General features: G+C 32.9%; 1 protein-coding gene across 14 annotated transcripts in view; it reads right to left on the bottom strand.

The window, feature by feature from the left end:
* Window positions 1–18,915, bottom strand: part of wupA (wings up A) — a 48,664-nt gene extending 29,749 nt beyond the window's left edge. For 4 of the 14 annotated variants that reach the window (XM_067784106.1, XM_067784105.1, XM_067784103.1 and 1 more), the window contains exons 1-5: window positions 18,798–18,913; window positions 4,657–4,699; window positions 3,746–3,979; window positions 3,351–3,479; window positions 3,151–3,274 (exon numbers count right to left, since the gene is read on the bottom strand). In XM_067784106.1, the coding sequence (XP_067640207.1) occupies window positions 3,151–3,274; window positions 3,351–3,479; window positions 3,746–3,979; window positions 4,657–4,671 (502 nt within the window). In that variant the 5' untranslated portion in view covers window positions 4,672–4,699; window positions 18,798–18,913. Of the gene's footprint in view, window positions 1–969; window positions 1,071–3,150; window positions 3,275–3,350; window positions 3,480–3,745; window positions 3,980–4,656; window positions 4,700–18,634; window positions 18,738–18,797 lie in introns of those variants that run through there. The other 10 variants (XM_067784114.1, XM_067784111.1, XM_067784109.1 and 7 more) reach the window with 6 other exon arrangements.
* Window positions 18,916–19,641: the final 726 nt, after the last annotated feature.

Here is a 19,641-nt window from a genome sequence, read left to right as displayed (position 1 = left end):
AGGCATAGCAGGAAATACCACCAGCTTTATGTTTTTCCATTAACCTTGCTTCTAACTTCCGTCTAAACAGGCGGTACTGTATTTGGAATTGAAAGTCTGACGCAATCGGAAGTTCCGACGTGTCCAAATTTACAGCCTTGCTACAACCCCATTATAGGCTCCGTCTGAACCTAAATGTATGCTCATACACTTCAGATAAATATTACCATCATTGTTATCGTTGTTGTTGCAAATTTCTTGTACTCAATTGAATGAGTGTACTTGAGTACTTTCAATATGCATCACGAAATTAAAAAAAAAAAACAAAAAATCTTGTTGAAATTGTGTGCACGAAATAAATAAAAAATAAATCGAAAGTAAGAACTATTTAAAATTGGTGAGTAAGTTGAGTTTATATTTTGAAAAGTTAAAATGTATTTATACATAAAGAGTAAATATTGTATAAAAGAGAGAAATGAAAATAGAAAGAGAAAATTTTAGAAAATAATTTTGTATTAAATTGAAAGTTCTCAAACGCATTATTTTAGTGTTTCTTAATTTGTTTTCATTTGTGAGTTTTATTTTTAGTCTATAAAAAATTTATTTATTAAGAAATTGCATAAATATCCCCCGCTTCTTTGCCACGGGCGCTGACTTTGTAAATGATAGCTTATCATAAACTAAAATACAAAAAAATTCAAAAAGCGCCAAAAAATCGAAGGTAGACTTTTTCACGCTATCACATAACAAATGCAGCACTCAGCTGAAAGGAGTGGGGTATTTAAGTGCGCACGAAAAAAATTAAAGTTTTTTAGTGAAAATTTGGCGAAATATGCATCTTTTGCTTTAGTTTTTTTGTTTGTTTGTTTAAAACAATTTAGCGCAGTTAAGTGCTATAAAGTTTCCATTGTGCTTGCTTGCTTGCTTAATTTTTCAAAAAAAGAGAAAAATTTCAAAAGCTTTATTGTTTAACGGTATGTGTGTGTGTACCTCAACATCCTTGCGTTTAACAACATATTCAAGATCGTATTTCTGGTCCTCCAATTTTACAATCCTGTCATAGTGTTGTTTGATTAGATTTTTAAGTGTTTCTGCAGTGGAAGTGGAAGAATTGCGTTGTTTTAACAAAAATTTAACACAATTTCACATTTTTTTTTGGGTTGCAGAGTTCACTTTGTACATGCTTAAAAAAGGATTTATGAAAACTTAAAACTAACTGAAACTGAAAAAATATAAAAATGAAAAATCCAACATAATACAATATATGAAAATAACTAAGAATTAAATAAAAATTAAGGACAAAGAAACTTGTTTAAAAAAATCTTAAAATTTTTATAAATAATAAAAAGAAAGTAACAAAATAATGAAAACATAAAAGTAAACAAAAACATTAAATTATGCAATATAATAAAAATTAAAAAAAAAATATATAAAAGGTGTAAAAACACAAAGCAAAAATTAAAATTAAATGAGCGAAAATGATGTAAACTCAAAACAAATAATTAAAATTAATAGAAATTAATAAGAAAAAGTAAAAATAAGAAGGTACCAACAACAAATATCGGGAGAGTTATTTAATAAAAAATTAATAAATATATAAAAAAATGTCTATAAATAAAAAAATAATAATAATAATAATAAAGACAATACAAAAAACTTAAAAAAAAATCTAACAAATTAAAATTAATTAACATAAATGGAAACTAACCAAAGGAAAAAATACTAATAATAAAATTCAAACCAAAAATTGATGCAATAAAATAATAAAAACACAAAATATAGACAAAAAAATAAAAAAAAAAACAAATAAACTTAGTTCATATTAAAAAAAAAAACCAAAATTGTCAAAGCAAGGAAAAAAATTTCATAATAAATATTAGATCAAAAACATAAAAACTGAAACTTTTTGATTTTCTAAAAGCTCTATAAAAAGTGAAATTTACAGGTGAACTCCTTAAGGATTCAATTAAACATTTTTAGAAAATTTTATTTAAAATCAAAGCAAAGAAGAAATTAAAATCGCTAATTTCAATTAATTTAAACTTATTTGAACGGAAATAAATTTGAGGAAGAGAAATAAAAAAAAAAATTAAAAAAAAATTAAATGAAACATTTTTAATTTTTAGTCATATTTGTAAAAAAAAAATATTGATTGTTGAAAGATTAAACCGTTATGTGAAATAAAAACATAAAACAAGTAATATAAACAAAAAAATTATTTGAAAATGTTTAAAAAATATTTGTTTCTAAAGATTAAAAGCACAGTTAGTTATAAAATGGATAAATTTGCAAAAATTAAGTAAGAAAAAAAGTTTTGTAAAAATTCATGAAAATTATAAAATAAATTTAAATTTGAATAAAATAAAATTTTATTATAAATTGAACCAAGATAGTAGAAATATTTAAAATTTGGAAACGAACAAAGAAAAAAATATGTAAAGAGAACAAAGTCAAATTTACAATTTAGAACAGAAAACAAAAACTAAGTTTAAAAAACGAAAAATTTAAAAACCTAAATTAATTAAAAATATTAAAAACAATTGACCATTTGAATTGAAAGATAATAACCAAAAAATGTAAAAAATATTTTACAAACTAAAAAATTTAACACAAAAAAAAAAAATAATAATAAAACTGGATAAGAGAATAAGAGTTCAGAGAAACAAATTTATAAAATTTAAAATATTGGATAAACAAAAACTTAAAGTAAAAGTAAATTTGAATATGTGTTTATGTACATAAAAAAATTAATTGTATAACAAATAAGGCATTTTAAAATATATATTTGACTAACAAACTATTCAAAAAAGGTGCTACTAAGCTAATAAAAAATTATTTTGTGAAAAACAATTTTATAAAACAAAAATTGCTTTAATGATTACAAAAAATATATGAAAAATGTTTGGCAATATGACAACTATTTCTACTTGAAAGTGATATGCTTGTGTGTGTGCGTGGGTACATGTGCTGATTTGCTAATTTTTGTGCTTTTAAATGAATCACATTTTTAACAGTTTTCCGGTAATAAAATTTAAATTATGTTCAGTTTTTGTTTCAAATTATAATTTTTATAAACGTCTTTTTTTTAAGTTTTCCTCCATTCACTAATATTTTTTTTTTTCAATTTTCTTAAAATAAAATTATATTTTAAATAACAAACAAAAATATTACCTTCGCTGGCGTCACTGAGATTTCTGGGGCTACCGCAACGTTCTTCAATGATGCGTCTACGTTCAGCGGCTTTGCGTTCTTGTTCTTTTTTCAGCTCTTCGGCGGCTTTTTTACGGAGCAACAACTGTGCAAAAGAATAAGCGAATAAAGAAAATATTAGTTTGAAGAAACAATTTTTATTGAAAGAATTTTTAACTTACCCTAAGCTTTTTCTTCCTTTCTGGTGTCATGAAACCCTTCTTGGCTTTCTTAGCCTTTGAGGCTTCCTCCATACGCTTGCGTACTTCAGCACGCTTGCGCTCAATCTCGGCCTGTTTAGCCTTCTTTGCCTAAAATTATTGGTGACGTAAAATATTAATTCAGCAAATCAGTCAAATAAATGACATAGAAAAAAATACGTTCAACATTGACACATGAACACATCGTACGAGAAACAGCGGCACAGATTTTTGACATTCCATTACATTTGACATATTTTGTTTGTTGTTGTTGAACAATTTACCATGCAACACTCTGTCGTACATTTACACTTGAACACCTGCACATTTCACGTAGCACATTTGGTCAATCATTGTTTACATGCATTTGGGTATACCTCCTCGGCGGGTGTTAGTGGCTTTGTGGGTGCAGCTGGCTTTGCGGGTGCAGCTGGTTTAGCGGCGGCAGCGCCTGCTGCAGGTGCAGCACCAGACTTAGCTGCTGCAGCCGCAGGTGCTGCTCCTGCTGCCGGTGCTGCCGGTTTAGCTGCTGCAGCTGCTGGCGCTGGTGCAGCCGCTGCGGGTGCTGGTGCAGCCGCTGCTGGTGCTGGTGCCGGTGCTGCTGCTTTCTTCTGAAATTTAGAAAGAATAAACAATTTATTAGCAACAATAGCACAATACATTTTTTGTACAATGAAACAAGCATTATGAATTTCGAGTGGCTGTTAGGCGTGGAAAATATGCTTAGGGTATTCACAAAGCGTCGTAAATTGTATGATATTATGTATGAAAATATAACTTTTTATACCACTTTGTGCACTTTTCAATTCGGTATTAGATGCACAAAGCATCAGAGAAGTGAGGTACTCAAAATCAAAATTGTAAAACTCATAAATTTATGACATTATAACAATAAAACGTTGTTGCGATACTTTGCGAACTCCCTAACTTTTTTTCATATATTTCTAGGGTTAACTTTAAAATTAAAAGATTTTTTTTTTATATAGAATTTTTCAGCAATTTACGATTAGTTCTTCATAACGTAGCATAGCCAAAGTTTTGTCAGAAAAGCTAAAAAGCAAAGTTTAGTAGAAAAGCTGTTCGAAACATTTTAAGTTGAAAGCTTAGAATTTGTGTAAAGGCGAACTATTTAAGAACTTAATTATTCACCTTCGATGTGCCCATATGTCAACGCCAGATGTGTCATTTCGAAGACGCGTTTTTACTGTAAGTATAAAAATGAAAGACAATTTGTTAATGACCTAAATGCCGGTTATTCATTGCGCTTGCTATGCGATACTTACCTCACCTCATCATCAGCCATTTTGGATTTGTGTTTTTGGATTTATTAACTGAAAGTAAAGAAACATAGAAAGTTGTGAGTTTTTCTTTCAAATAAAAGATTTGTGGATCAAGCTGAAAGAAATTGACAGTCAGCTGGTATACAGCTGGGCGAATGCAAAGCATTGCATGTTATTAGACTGCTTGTAGAAAATTCACCACGAGGCGAATAAAGTATATCTCCTCAAACTCCCATAGAGTCATATGTTAATTATAGATTGTTAATCGTTGTCGAACAAAAAATGAATGTGAAGATGTCGCAACTCCGAAATTATATTGCATTAATTCGCCTCATATAATATATATTGTCATAAACTTATTGGGTCTGTTTCTAGCTAGGTTTGCCATCTAATTTCTGGGGGAAGGGTCCTGTTGTTGGCGGGCTCTTATCTGCGCCAGCTATCTAAAAGTGATCTACGTCTCTAAGTATTGGAATATGGCTAAAATAGGCTGGAAAACCTCTCAAAGTCGCTCCCAACGCCTTTAAATCCTTAGTATTCGACGCTTAAAAACATTGGAAAGATCTAACCATACGGGGTAGGATTTATTTAGCGCTTGTCGGCATCGTAACATGCTGCAGCGTACTACAAAAATGGCTCTTACTCGATTGAATTACTAATAAAAGGGTTAAGAGCTCACTCGCTGGGCGTATTTTTGGACATCGAAGGTCCTCTAAGATATGACCTGCCAGTGGGAATCGTTGAATTGAATGTTTGCCTGCCACATTGAAAGTTTGCTGAACGTTGTGGCAGGATACCTGCGTATCGTAAATAAATGTGAAGCGAAGCAAAATGGAACTGTAACTAACGAAACAGGAACTCTGAATCATAGAGCGCTGATAAACGTTTCACGAATGCCATTCACTGGAATCCGTTGGTGTCCACTGTACAAAACTTACTCACAAAATAACCACTGCCTAAACTGTAGCTAGGCTGCGAAATGTTAGTTATAAAGTTGCAATTTATGGACACTCTAAAGCTCTTACTAGATTCGAGTTCATCTCTAAACAAAAAAAAATAATAAAATAGATTTCTGTGTACCAGATTCTGGTCGAGTGGCCAGTTTCAATATTCATTTACTATGAAATTAGCTGCGTGGTAGGAAACTCATTTATAGCTTGTTTGCCGATGAATTCAACCATAAGGAGGCTGAAACAATCGCTTAACAACCTTACTTAAAATATACCAGCGCTAAGACATGGTAGTGGTAGAGAGTAGACATATACACACAAAGTGGCGTCGCTAGCTAACGTGGTATCTCAACTGAACGAAAAGCTGTCGAAGCGATGTGGCCACGATACGAGCACAAATAAAAAGGAGAAAGAAATCTAAAAACGACACTCATCTTATTCCATAGTATGGCTACCGTAAAAGTTCTACATATATACACAGTTAGAAATATAGTTGCGCATGTGTAGCTGTAGAAAATCCTCAGACATCCTTTTTAGATGATTTTATCTGAAAGAGAAATGCCAGATATTTTGAATTTTATGGACAACTTTTGCTGGTTTTAGCATACATCAACTTCAACTTTATTGCATTTGGGGACCTGCGTTGTAGCCATTCTACAAACTTGTTTGCCTTCTTCAAAACTTCATTCAAAAAACCAGCTGTTTTATTTTTTTGCCCAAATAAAAGTATGCAGATATCCTTCGATGTATGCTCACATGTACATATGTACAAATATATGCAAGTAAGAGTGTGAAAAATTCCAAAAGCGAAATACCAAGCAGCGTAATATAACAAAAACAAAACATCACAAGGCGATTATTTTGGCACGCCGTATATGGACGCTACTACGAAGCAACGAATTAACGAGCATATGCTATGAACAAACGAAGAGCCGAGGTAACGTATACGCCATGTGCGATGCGATCACTCATAAAAGCGATCAACATACGCTCGTGCTTTAACACATACTAAAACAATATAAAAAAATCATTATATTGAATCATGTATTTGCTAATTTGCATGTGTATCAGGAAGAGTATATATAAAGATGTACATATGTATATAACGTTTACAAACAATATGTATGCTTAATATGTAAATGTGTTGGTTTCAATAGCATAGCGCACGTTAGCGATCAACTTTTAATTTTTTGTCTGTTGAACGTCAGAGAGAGAGAGAGGACAATAGTACTTAATTAAAAAAGCGTGGGAGTAAAAAAAATGTTTTGTTGGTTGTCAGAGAGAGTCAATTAGTCACACTCATATCCAATTTCAGTTGACTATGGGGCAATGGAGCATTTTGCAACTGGCAAAATTTGTATTTTTTTTTGCTTAAGACAAATGTAAATATACATAGATATATGTATATATGTGACTGATACTAATTAATAAATTGATGAATTTAGACGTGCTTGTGCCGATCTGTTTCTGTCCCAATAAAATACGCCAGTAAAATTTTTAATCATAAACTAATTTCTCTGGTATATATACCTCATATTTGTATGTATATATGTTCATATATATGGTGTTGCATATGTGACTAGAGAAGGAAGGAATCAATTAGTATGTTTATGATTTTTTATAAAAAACACTAAACTCATTATATTTTATTATTAAAGATGCTTTCGAAAAATGCAAATCAGTAAAGATCTTTTTATGTAGTTTTAGATTTTGAAATTGCTTACTAACTTGAGTTTTATAACAAGAGAACTACTTTAGATACTTTTTCATACTTTAAATTCTTTCAATTATAAAAAAGGAGTATACCAAGCAGACGTTGTCCTGTAGGAACTTGACTTTAGGTATAAAATTATAAGATTTGAAATCCTTTTGTTCTCGTTGTCGTTAATCCGACCGTTGATTTCCAGCCATGTATATCTCTAAGCGCCTGATTTAGGGTAGAGCTAATTTTTGGCAGGTATTTGCCACTTGCGGTGAATAAAAGATCATTGATTAGGAATGAAACAGTTGACTGATGATAGTCCACAACAGCATGATAATAACAAATTGGCTCGGCTGCATTCTAAGGTGTAGCATGATTACTTCGCAATGGGGTGACGAAATCAGTAAACAGGAGTGGGGTATTATTGTATCATAAATAAAATTTTTTGGAATAAATCGGCCAAAAACCTATCCTAGCTGCGAATTTCTAGCAAATTGTTTAATCAGTAAGTGTTTTTTAATATATCCGGGTTTCCGGAACAGCGAAATAACATATCTACAACCCTCATCGGGTAAAAGATGGGACGCTCGAAATATTTGTTTTCCCATAACGGGAATCATTTTTGTTTTTTTTTTTTTTTTGTTTTTTTGATTATCTTTCCTAAAACAAAAATTTTTTGTTTAACAGGAAACTTGCCTCAGAGCAATTTTACGCAGAGAAAGAGAGAGTAAGAAAAATAATTACTAAACTTTTCTGACCCTGTGTGAAAAGGAAAAACTAATTATTTCATTAAACAAAATTGTGATATTATTAAGTTTCTGTGCGGTATTAGTTTTATAAACATTGAAGGAGCAAAAAATTTCCATGGCGAAAAGCCAATTCCAATTTTCATGTTCTGAGGAAGTTTTTTTTTAACGTAGCTATATGTTATGTGTGCTCGATTTCAAGTTATAGGCGAACAAAATTTAAATTAATATCATATAATACATACATATATGTATTAGAAAAAGTTTAAGTGCTTTAATGAATAGTGAGCTTGTACACAAGACTGGGTCGAAACAAATTTGCAAGAAACTTTACCGGAATTTATTTTCTAATGTTGGGAATGTCTTGGAGCAAGTTTCTTGATTCTTCTAAAAACAGACAACTTGGTTTTATTTATTTTTTTATTTGTTACATCGCATTTAATTAAAATTTAGAGGCCATCGCTTTGGCCTTTGTGCTAAAGGAACTGCCATTGTTTGGCTGTTGGTCGTGTTGTAGTCCCTAAAAGTATGCACCTTAGTTCACTAGACCATTTAAACCCGATTGGAATGTATGGGGATCAACTTCTTCCATTTTCAAGCATATCAAAGGTCGCAAGTCAACTACGTTGTCCCTCGGCAATAGTTTATGTAGTCTTCGAGGGTATTTCTACATTGAAAAGCTTATAATCAAAAGGTGTTCTACCATCATAAATACCGTAAGCACAATATATCTAAATAAAGGTCGCAGTGCATCGAGGCCTAATAGAAATAATAATAAATACTGTACAAAACCGGTAGAGAAAATGTAGATTCGCAATCCCTGATGAAATAACTTAACAAATTTTCCTTCTGCTAAAATTTTCTATGTTTTTTATATCGAAAAGTAAGGCGAGAATACTGACTTTTATATTTAAAATACATTTTTTTGATAGGTATATATATTTGATATAAGGAAAATACCAGCTAACAACCCCATTCGATTAAGTAGAGTTAGCTGTTAATGTAATATTGAATAGATACTGGGTAACCCCGGTTAAAAAACAGCTCTTGTAAAGAATTGAGTTACATACTAGATAGTGCTTGTTTTCGATCTTAGCACATTAATACTTGCGTCTATTAATTTAAATTCTTCTCATTACAAATAAATTCAGAAAAATACCCTTCAATTACGAGGTTACCTCAAATCTGAACTTTACCGAGTCAATGTCTCATCGGTCACTCAACCCCTAATTAGATTCGGGCTCAAAATTATAAAGTCCGAGGCAAATTTTTTCTAAAGTATGAAAATAGGACATTTACAACAGAACAGCTAGTGAAACAATTATTCGCGTTCACTTCACACATATTATTATTCTCTTTCCTTTAGTAGTCGCTGTCAACAAATATGCGTTAACAAATATGCGTGCATATGTTTTGCCTCGTTGGCCGTTAATTAACGACTAAGTCACCATCATTACTATCATCAATGCTATTAAACAACATTGGGGGAGTTCAGGATTTTGTGCAAATGGCCTAGCATCATTGCATTTGCAATCTTGTGTAGTATATTTGCAATTTCGTATTTCAACAATATATGACGTAAACGTAAGCACTTGTTGAAATTTGAAGCTTCTAGCTGTTAAAATGGGGCAGTAATTACGAATAGTTCCTTATCTGAACAATAGGTTGTGGGGGCTATATGCTATATATACGACCGATCTCATCCATTTTTTCAGACAACGATATGTGCAATATACCTAAGCATATGGTGAAGTTTGAAGCTTCATTAAATAAATTTAGGAAGATATGACACAAATCCTCTTTTTCTGAAAAATCGGTTGTATGGAGGATATATGCTATAGTGGTCCGATCCGGTCGGTTCCGACAAATGTCTAATCGGACACCTAAATACACCCGCTCGTCAAATTTTATCAAGATATCTCAAAAATAGAGGGACTAGTTTGCATACAAACATACATACGGACAGACGGACATGGCTAAATCAACTCAGCTCTTCATCCTGATTATTTCGGTATACTTAATGGTGGGTCTATCTATTTTCCTTTAAGGACTTACAATTTTGGGATTCGTGACGAAATTAATATACCATTTCATTTTCATGAATTTCACGATCCGTAGCTTATTATGCATGTATTTGGCCGCGTTTTTGTTTTAAATATATTTACATGTTTCGTAATATGATGAATTGAAGTTGCTTCATCAGAAATATTTTTGAAATTTTCGAAATTTGTATCGCAAACTAACTAAAATATAAAAAAAGAGAAACACTTGTTTTTCATAAAGGAAAACAATCAACAAACGCCAGTAATACAATATACTTATAAAACATATACATACATATTTGTGCTAATGCGTCTTCTTTTTATTTTGCGTGGGTCTTGAATATTTGTTATATAAATCATAAAATGCGTATGTATATTAGGGTGGGCAAAACAAAAAATTCCCTTTAGTATAGTGAAAATATTGTTCAGAACATCCACGCAATTCGTACGTGGAATCACATCCAAGTTATGGTTGAACTTTCACTTCGAATAACTACTAAACTAGTCAAGTTAGCAAAAAAATTGTGTGTGCCTTTTATGTGAACCGTTAAATTTCCATTAAGAATATGTATAGCTAGTGATTTGGACTCTAGGAGTCAGACCTCTGGTACACTTTATATTAAAACTTGAAAACTTTCTACTCAATTTGTATATAACACCAAAGTCGCTATGAGGCACATATAAGCATTAAAATAAAAAGCTGAAATTTGTATAGGGTATTGTTTTGAATGTCCCTAGAACTAATATCTATCCCAAAAATAAAAAATAAAATTTTACCCACCCTAATGTTTGTATTTGAGTACAGTATACAAATTATTTATGATTTTATAACGTATCATTTTCGAAATATTTTAAATATTCTGTCAAAATCTATTGTTTTGCCAAATTTTTGTTTTCGAAATGCTTGTGGTGTGGCTACATACATACTATACAAACACGTAACGACATAGTTACAGATAAATGAGTATAAATATACTAGGCCTTCGAGAATGACAGCTCAATGGGTACGCGATTTGAGAAGTGTAGAGAATAAATTATCTAATAGTATGCGGGTTCTTCCATTATTACGGGTATATGAACGGTATATGACATGTCGTTCATCAGTTTCAGCGGGAACAGCTCGACATTGCAATGCACAGTTTGAACTATGTTACATAGATTGCTTCTAAGTGTAGCAGCCTTAATGGAGGGAGTTAACAGTTGTCACGAGGGGGGGGGGTGATTCCCCCGGCCCGGGGTTTCTCAGGGGGCCCGCGATTTAGAAACTGGTCAGAAAATAGCTGATCCAATTTTCCATACTCTAGGTAAACATGAAATCCCATTAAAAGATTGCCGTGCACAAGGGTACGATAACTGCGCCAATATGAAAGGAGCTTACAACGGAGCACTACGTCACATTCTAGACAAAAACTCGAATGCTGATTACTCGCCTTGTGCAACCCATAGTCTCAATTTATGTGGTGTTGATGCTGCAGAATGTTGTACGGCTGCAATAACTTTCTTCGGAGTTGTACAAAAATGTTTTACTATTTTCAGCAGCACTCCACAACGATGGTACATCAGTTCGAATGTATCTTGCAGTCCGCAATTTGGTTCAAAATACTGCCTATCATTAATGAAGGAAACGTGGTCCTCCAAGCTAGAGACGCCACCATAGATGTTGAAGTCTGACACCTAGATTCCATATTAGCTGATTTCAAGTTGATCAGGAACCAATGCGAAACAAATATAAACGAATGCAAAACAGTTGCTATTCAATTGAACATCTCGCCAAAGTTTCCCGACATTCGAAAGAGAAAACCCAAAAGACGTTCTGAAGATAATTTAAATGAGATGATTATGGATGATTCAGAGTCTGATTTTAAAAATAATACATTCATGCTGATCGTTGATTCGGTAATCACTGGCATTACTGAACGATTTTCAGCTATGAGAAATTTCAGCGAGACGTTTTCCTGTTTGTGGCAAATTGAAGACATGGATGAAACTATGGTTCGGGCGAGCGCACCAAAATTTGTCGAAAAATACAAGTCGGACATTTCTCAAAGCTTAGAATACGAAATAATTCACTTGAAACACGTTTACGAAGCAAATTTTGATAAAGGTCTGTCACCGTTGGAATTGCTAAATGCCATCTACATATGTTCAAAATCTGTATACGATTTTCCCCAACATTTGTGTTGCTTTACGTATCTTTTGCACTATACCTGTCACTGTAGCTACTGGAGAACGTTCCTTCACCGTCCTTTCAAGAATCAAAAACTTTCATAGATCGTGTTCATCTAAAGAGCTTGCCACGCTTTGTGTTGAATCCATTTTGGCAAGACAGTTAAATTTTGATATTATTATAAAAAATTTTGCAGCGAAAAAAAGCAAGAAAAGCCACCCTTTGATATCCGAACCTTCTATATTGAATAATTAAAATTTATAATCATCAGCGGCAGCCTACCACGCCGAGGATGCTGGGTTCACGCCCCGGGCAAAGCAACATCAAAAATTTTAGAAAGAATATTTTTCAATTAGAAGAAAATTTTCCTAAGCGGGGTCGCCCCTCGACAGTGTTTGGCAAGCACTCCGAGTGTATTTCTGCCATGAAAAGCTCTCAGTGAAAACTCATCTGCATTGCAGATGCCGTTCGGAATCGGCATAAAACAAGTAGGTCCCGTCCCGCCAATTTGTAGGATAAATTAAAAGGAGCACGACATAAATTGGAAGAGAAGCTCGGCCTAAAATCTCCTCGGAGATTATCGCGCCTTACATTTGTTTTTTTTTTTAGATCAGAAGTGTATTAAAATATTACCAAATAGAAAAGATTATTTGAACCGATATGTGGCTGTTAAAAGAGAATTTTAATTCTACGTTACAATAAAATAGTATAAGTAGTAAATATTCTGTGTTAATTTTATTTTCAGCTCTTAGTCCAAAAATCATTCAGTTGATGTGGCAAAAGTTTTTTTTTTATGTAATCCATCAATAATGATTCATGAATAAGACGTTATTATTTCAAACTAATCAAATGTATTAGTGGATTTTTTATAGGGGACCCGTAAATTGTTTAGTTCCGGGCCCGGACTTTCCCTCGACGGCCCTGCGGGTGAGGTCAAACGACGCCTGCAGAAAAGCATTTTTTCGTGGCATTGGGATCGTGCAAACTTTCGATATGTAAAGTGACAGTTTTCGCATTCTCTGGTTAAGTTAAAATTTAACTGTAGAATAGCAAGCCTGAAATAACTTCATTTGAAAATTCACTTTCATAAACACAGGGTGACCCACCCCAAGCTAAATCGATAATTGTAAATATTTTTATAGTACAAATCGCAATAATCTATTGTGAATACACGAAAACAGCTGATTTGAGTTTACAGTTTTGCTTTGCACTCAGGGTCGCTTTCAAAATCTCTAGTTTAGTTAGAATTTAACTGGAGCGAAGCAATTTTCCAGATAGCTTCATTTGACAAAACGAAAATGTCACCAATTCAGCGATACCAACTACCAGCTAAAATTATAATTGTGAACTTTTTTTAGTAAAAATTAAAAAAATCTATTATGAATGCACGAGATTCAATAAAACAGCTGACTTTTGTTTATACTTTGGCCTTGAACTAAGCTGACAGTCGATGTATCAGTTAGCATGGAGAAAACGAGAAGTTATAGATAACTGACTAACTTATGAGGTAAAAACAGCCCTAACAGGACCGACAGATACGATTTTTGATTTTTTAAGGTCTGGAACTTAATTCATCTAGTAACGCTGTGTCACATAATGGCTCAAATAAACTTTTCCACTTTCTGCAATAAGCACTAGTTCCGAACTATCGTATAAGCAGACGGTACTAGTTCTGTTTCTGTACCCTCGGTTTATTTAAATAGTCGTAATCCTAATTAATTTAAAAACACATAGCTGAGACTTCAGCGCTATTGGTATAAGTTTGCTTATCCAACTGTTACGTTTTGCATCCGATTAAAAATAGTTCGGAGGTATACATTAAACCTGTTATGCAAAATTGTCTCCCATTTTTTCTGCAAGGTTATTGCAATCTTTGGCAAGCGTGATTGTAAACTGCGATTGATATCATGTTGCTCTTCGATCTATATTCAGTTCACAGTCATGCATAAAAGACGCTGTGGCCTAGTAGGTACAGTCACAGACCACGTTCTCTTTCGAAAATTGTTCACGGTTACATTACCTTCTACGTATATTTGGTTTTCTATTCGAGAACCAATGGATAGTTTATTTTTGAATGATATTATTGTTATTTTAGTCTGAAAATGCCCACTGATTTGTTTTTGTTTGTTTTGTAATTCTGGTGGAAATTTTGATTGGAATTACTTCAAATATTTCATATTAAAGGTAAATTGCAGACCACCCCTGTTCTAGGAAAGGCCCTGTTGAGAAAGTGGGTAAGAGATAGGAAGGTCGAGAGGTAGAGTAAAAAGTTGTGGTAGATCAAAAAGGGCAGAGAGAAGAAAAGAAAAAGAGGTACAAGAAGCTAGATTGGGCTGGAATGAGAGTTGCGCAAACGGCAAAGTGGGAGAAAAGAGGGAGATTAAGTGAACAAAGAGATAGAGGAGATTAGAAGAAGAGTGACCGGTACTAAATTTTTGAGATATAATTCATCAATTGCAAGGGCTTACTGAAGGGTCGTATCTTAGCGAAATAGTAAAAAAAACCTACTAGAAACTTTATAAATTATTAAATACGATTTTATTTTTATAGAAGAAACTAGCAGACCCTGTAGACTTTGTTCTGCCCTAACTTTGGTCTACTGCATAACTTTTAATAAGTGGTTTCCTCTTACTCTCCCTTCCCCTTTTCTCTCTCACTTTTCTTAATCCTTTTATTCACTCCTCTTTCTGTGTCTCTTTCTCCCCTTCCATCTTTTCCATCCCCTTTTCTCCGTAGCTCCCTCTCCTTCTCCCATCTATCCATATCTCTATCTTAGTCTAACTCTATCTCTTTCTCAGTCTCCTTCTCCTTCCCTCGTTTTTCTTCTCTATAGTTCCTTCTATTCTTCTCCATTTCTTATTCCCAGTCCCAGTACGAGTTAAGAGGTGGACCAGCCTTCCAATTTTTGGGTATGAAAGATAGATTAGATCCGATGCTCAGACCTACCCAATATGCTCCTAAAATTTCATTAGAATCGGTCGAGCTGTTTCGAAGGGGTTCAACCACAAACACTGTGGCACGAGAATCTTATATATAAAATATAGTTTTCATCCTTTTTCTCAATTATACCGGTAATCAATACAATAAAAGTTATAAGAAACTATATTATAGTTTACCGATCTAAGTCCAATCCGAATTGTAATAAGAAATTAAAGTTGCATACCCCTCGTTATTGTCACCACTTTTGAACAGTGCCTTTGGTGGCAAGCTAAGGCGTATGAGTAATTTTTTGGAATTTGACAGGTGGAAAGTTTTAACATATGCCAAAGAGTTAAGGTTGATGGTAAAACAAGGCCGCTGCCTACAGAGCTATTTTTCGTATTGGCATAGGGCCGCACTATTTATGTGAGCGTTATAGTGATGTGAAGAGGGAAAATATATACCTAGTTAAAAGAAGGAAAACTGAAAACGCATGAAGTGAGCGCGATTAGTTTCAGATGTTTACAGAAAATTGTACGGATGGCGAACAATTTTAAAACGAGTGACATTGGTGACTTTATTGCCGATGTACAGAGTGTGCTTTATTGTTGAGGAAACACTTCTTTTCGTTGCGAACACTTCTTTTAGTTACTTGTATTGATCAAAGAATGAATCGGAGCATCCTAGCCTAACGGTCACTCATAGTTAGAAACTGCGATGGATTTTGTTAAACTGGTAACTTGCTCTCCTTTAGTCTCGCATGACACAAGTTTTGATTGTGACACGAAATCATGTGCCAAGTCGAAGGAATAGTAATCGAGAAAAAAGTTGCCCGGAAAATAAATGCTACTTCACATAATGGCCACAGGATGTTTTGAAAAATGTTTACGATAAAGCATGCGCGGTTCCAGGGGGGACTTTTTTTGTATTGACTGTAATGAAATATATAATACTAATCTACATAGTAGTTTCTTATTACACAACGGATTTTTACTAATTTTTCTTTTTTTTTTTTTTTTTTTGTTAAATATATATAATAATAACGTAGAAGCCCAACGATTTGGTTGGCAAGGTCATTTAAGTCGTACGGATGCTGACGATTTTGCAGAGAAAATATACCCAACGACACGTGGTTTTATCAGCTAAGAAAGTAAGTTTGGATAATGTCACGCTATTAGCCTACTAATTGATGTGTACATATGTATAGATATATATAAGGTATGCACAAAATATATATACTAATTTCAAATACCTTAACGATTTTCGCCTCTTTTCCCTTACATATATCGCAGAGAATTATCGAAAATAGCAAAGGCTTTGTTTTATCAAATCTCGTCAATTAAATTTTTCTCTCGTCCATTTTGTTTTAAAATTTTTTCTGAATTTTTTTGAGTATGCAATTTTAGCATAAAAGTACAAGTTATACGTCTCTCGAAATTTGTATTGACTTGTGTAAATTTTTTTTAATATGGAAGAAAATCTAAAACACCCTTTGACACCTTTTTTTTTTTGAAATTGATCGAATTTTGAGAGACCTATATACTTTGTCAGACTTAAACTTTTTTATACCATGGTAACAACTATAAAATTGCATACTCAAAAAAAAAGTTTCTTTTTTCAATTTTCGAATTAAATAAAATGTCCCGAATTTTCGAATTTTTTTGTTTCCACAGTTTTGGTTACAAAATTCACGGAAGTTTTTTCTTAAATTAACGAAAATAAGAAAATAGGAATTTAGTTGATGAAATTTTATAAAAGTTTTCACTGCTATTTTCTTGTTTGCTTAGAACACATACACACATTTTTTACCTAAGTCGATTTTATTGGAGAAATTTGTAAAATAAGCATTCCTTATTTGGAAAAAACTTTATTTATAGATCATTTTCAAATCGTTCCAGCAATTCCTGGGAAATATCCAAACTTTTCCTGAGACACCCTCTTACATACCTATATGTATGTATGTGCATTAAACATGCTACGAAGCTTCGATTTGGACTTCTGATACCGATTTCGGACTCAACTGTTTAGAACCGCAGTTTCAACGAGTATCTGGATTGGGAATTTGAGGTAGTTATGAGGGGGTGTATATTGCGTTTTTGGTTTTTGTTGTTTTAGCGAGTGCTATCGATGTTGATGGTCCTTGCCGGATATAGATCCGGCACGTTCCGGTAACAAACACTATTTAGGTACTAGCCCGACCATCTCGGGAGCGATTAATATGATCATATTAAACCTAGGTCATAACGCCAACACCTAACCCTAATTCTATGAGGAACTTGGGGTCGCCAGAGCCTCGCCTTCTAATATGTGTATGATACATTCATATTAGTAACAGGATTTTCCACGCGTAGGGAAGCTCAGAGCTTAAAAGCTTTGTATTGCGCTTGATTCTTCCCGTTTTTGGTAATTGGTAGTATTAAACAGTTTATTCACCATAGAAAGATGGCATTTTTTCCGACATATGCTTTATATTTATCAAACAATTTATCTTTGGTATACTTCTTCGACTTTCGATTTCGGTTCCGTTGAACTCAAATCCGTTACATCCCTGGTGTAAACAAATTTTTCTTAAATATTTGTTGTTTCAGTTTTAAAATATGTTGCAACATATTCAAGGTATGCACAAAATATATATAGATATATATATCTATACATATGTACACATATTTCGAAGAAATCATAGCAATGCTTCATATCCGCACAATTTTCTTTTGCTGCACACACTCGATCACTTTTCGAGCTTTCATCGTATACAGAAATTTTCTATTTTCAGATATAGTCACACACACATGCATATTAACATACGTGCTGTTCAACAAGAATCAGATTTTTCGTTAGCTGCTAACTTTGCTAAACTTTAGTTTAGTGCTGAGGAATTAAATTTTTTTTTTATTTAAAACAAAAATAATTTAAAGAATATTTATTCATAGCTTTACTTGCATGCACTTGTATGTGTGTATGAATGTATGTATGACTGAAGGTTGAAGAATGAGTAAGTGGTGATATATATATGTATTTGTATGAGACTGTGTTAGTGTGTCTTTTGTATATGATTTCTATGTATATCTGCATATGTATATGCATGTATGTATATAAATATAAGTGTATACTCAAGGTGTGTATGTATGCGCATATCCTTCAAACATCAGGTAACTGATCCGCAAATTAGTACATGTACGACTATATACATATATACCTGTATACGTATATTCACTTATATGTATGCACATCTGCATGCAAAAATAGACTTATGTAATTGCCATATTTTACGCCCGTGTTACGCATATTTTGTCACATAATTTAAAATCACTCGGTCGTTCATAAATTCTAAAATTAATATATTTGCTTTTTTCAAAAAATATTTTTTACATTTTAAAGTCGTTTTGAGTTTTTTTGCATTTTTAATTCATAAGCAATCTGCACACCACAATGTTAGCTTTCTGTTCACATTTGCACTTACTCTTTTTGTTAATTATAAAATATTTTTTTTCATATTCTGTTTTTTGTTTTTTACGATCTTAAATCACACCAAATATTAATAAAATATTTTCCAGAATTTTTTTTTTTTTTAATTAAATACACTCCTTCGCAGCAGCGGCAATAGTTTGCTGTTGAGCACTCACCTTAAAGGAATTAAAAAATAAGTGTGCGAGCAACCTCACAGATCGGAGAACACTGTTCGAACGGAAAAAGACTGAACGGTCCGACGATCAACGGCAGACTATATTTTAGCCGATTTTCGCTCACCAGATCATTTTTCTTGCGTAGGCTTGGCCCACGTTAATAAATTTTTCGCCGAAACCAGACATAGAAACAAAGCACATTACAAAAAAAAAACTTATTCGTGTGCAAGCTGAATGCATTTGTTTTCAGTAAGAGCGAATTTGTAAAAACTCTTTTTTTTTAGTTTTCACTTTTTGGTTGCGTCTGACGCTCTTACGTTCCACATTAGCGTGTGGAGGTTACATGCAGACATATAGCAATGAAAATTCATACATATGTACACTAAAAGAAATGGTGCTAGTAAAGTCAACAAATCGGTTTTGGTGTTCTTGGCTTAACGGAGATTCGGTGAAATTGATCGAATTATGGTTAATTCGACGAGTTCTTTGTCAATCGAACAAATTACTTTAGTCATTTCAACAGAAGAAAAATTGTCGCTCTTAAGTTAACAAAATTCTGTTAAATTGACAGATTCCTAATCAATCTAAATAATTTTTCTGTTAACACAACTGATCTCATTGGTCATTTCAACAGCAATCAACAGTCAATACATGAGCAAATTTCAAAGAGAATTTTACGCTCACTGCGCTCTCTACTTTGTACTTATGGCGATGGTGCCACTTGTTAAAAAAAACACCAAAATAAGAAAACCACCAAATCGAAAAACACACAAAATGGGAAAACAACAAAAAACTAGTTTTTCAGTTATCAATACAAAACGAAAAACCCTTTTTTGGAATTTAC

This window comes from Eurosta solidaginis, chromosome 4 (genome assembly GCF_040869045.1).
Source record: "Eurosta solidaginis isolate ZX-2024a chromosome 4, ASM4086904v1, whole genome shotgun sequence".
In the NCBI taxonomy this organism is placed as follows: Eukaryota; Metazoa; Arthropoda; class Insecta; order Diptera; family Tephritidae; genus Eurosta; species Eurosta solidaginis.
Note: the sequence above shows the minus strand (reverse complement) of the source record. Positions and strands in the feature narration are given on the sequence as shown.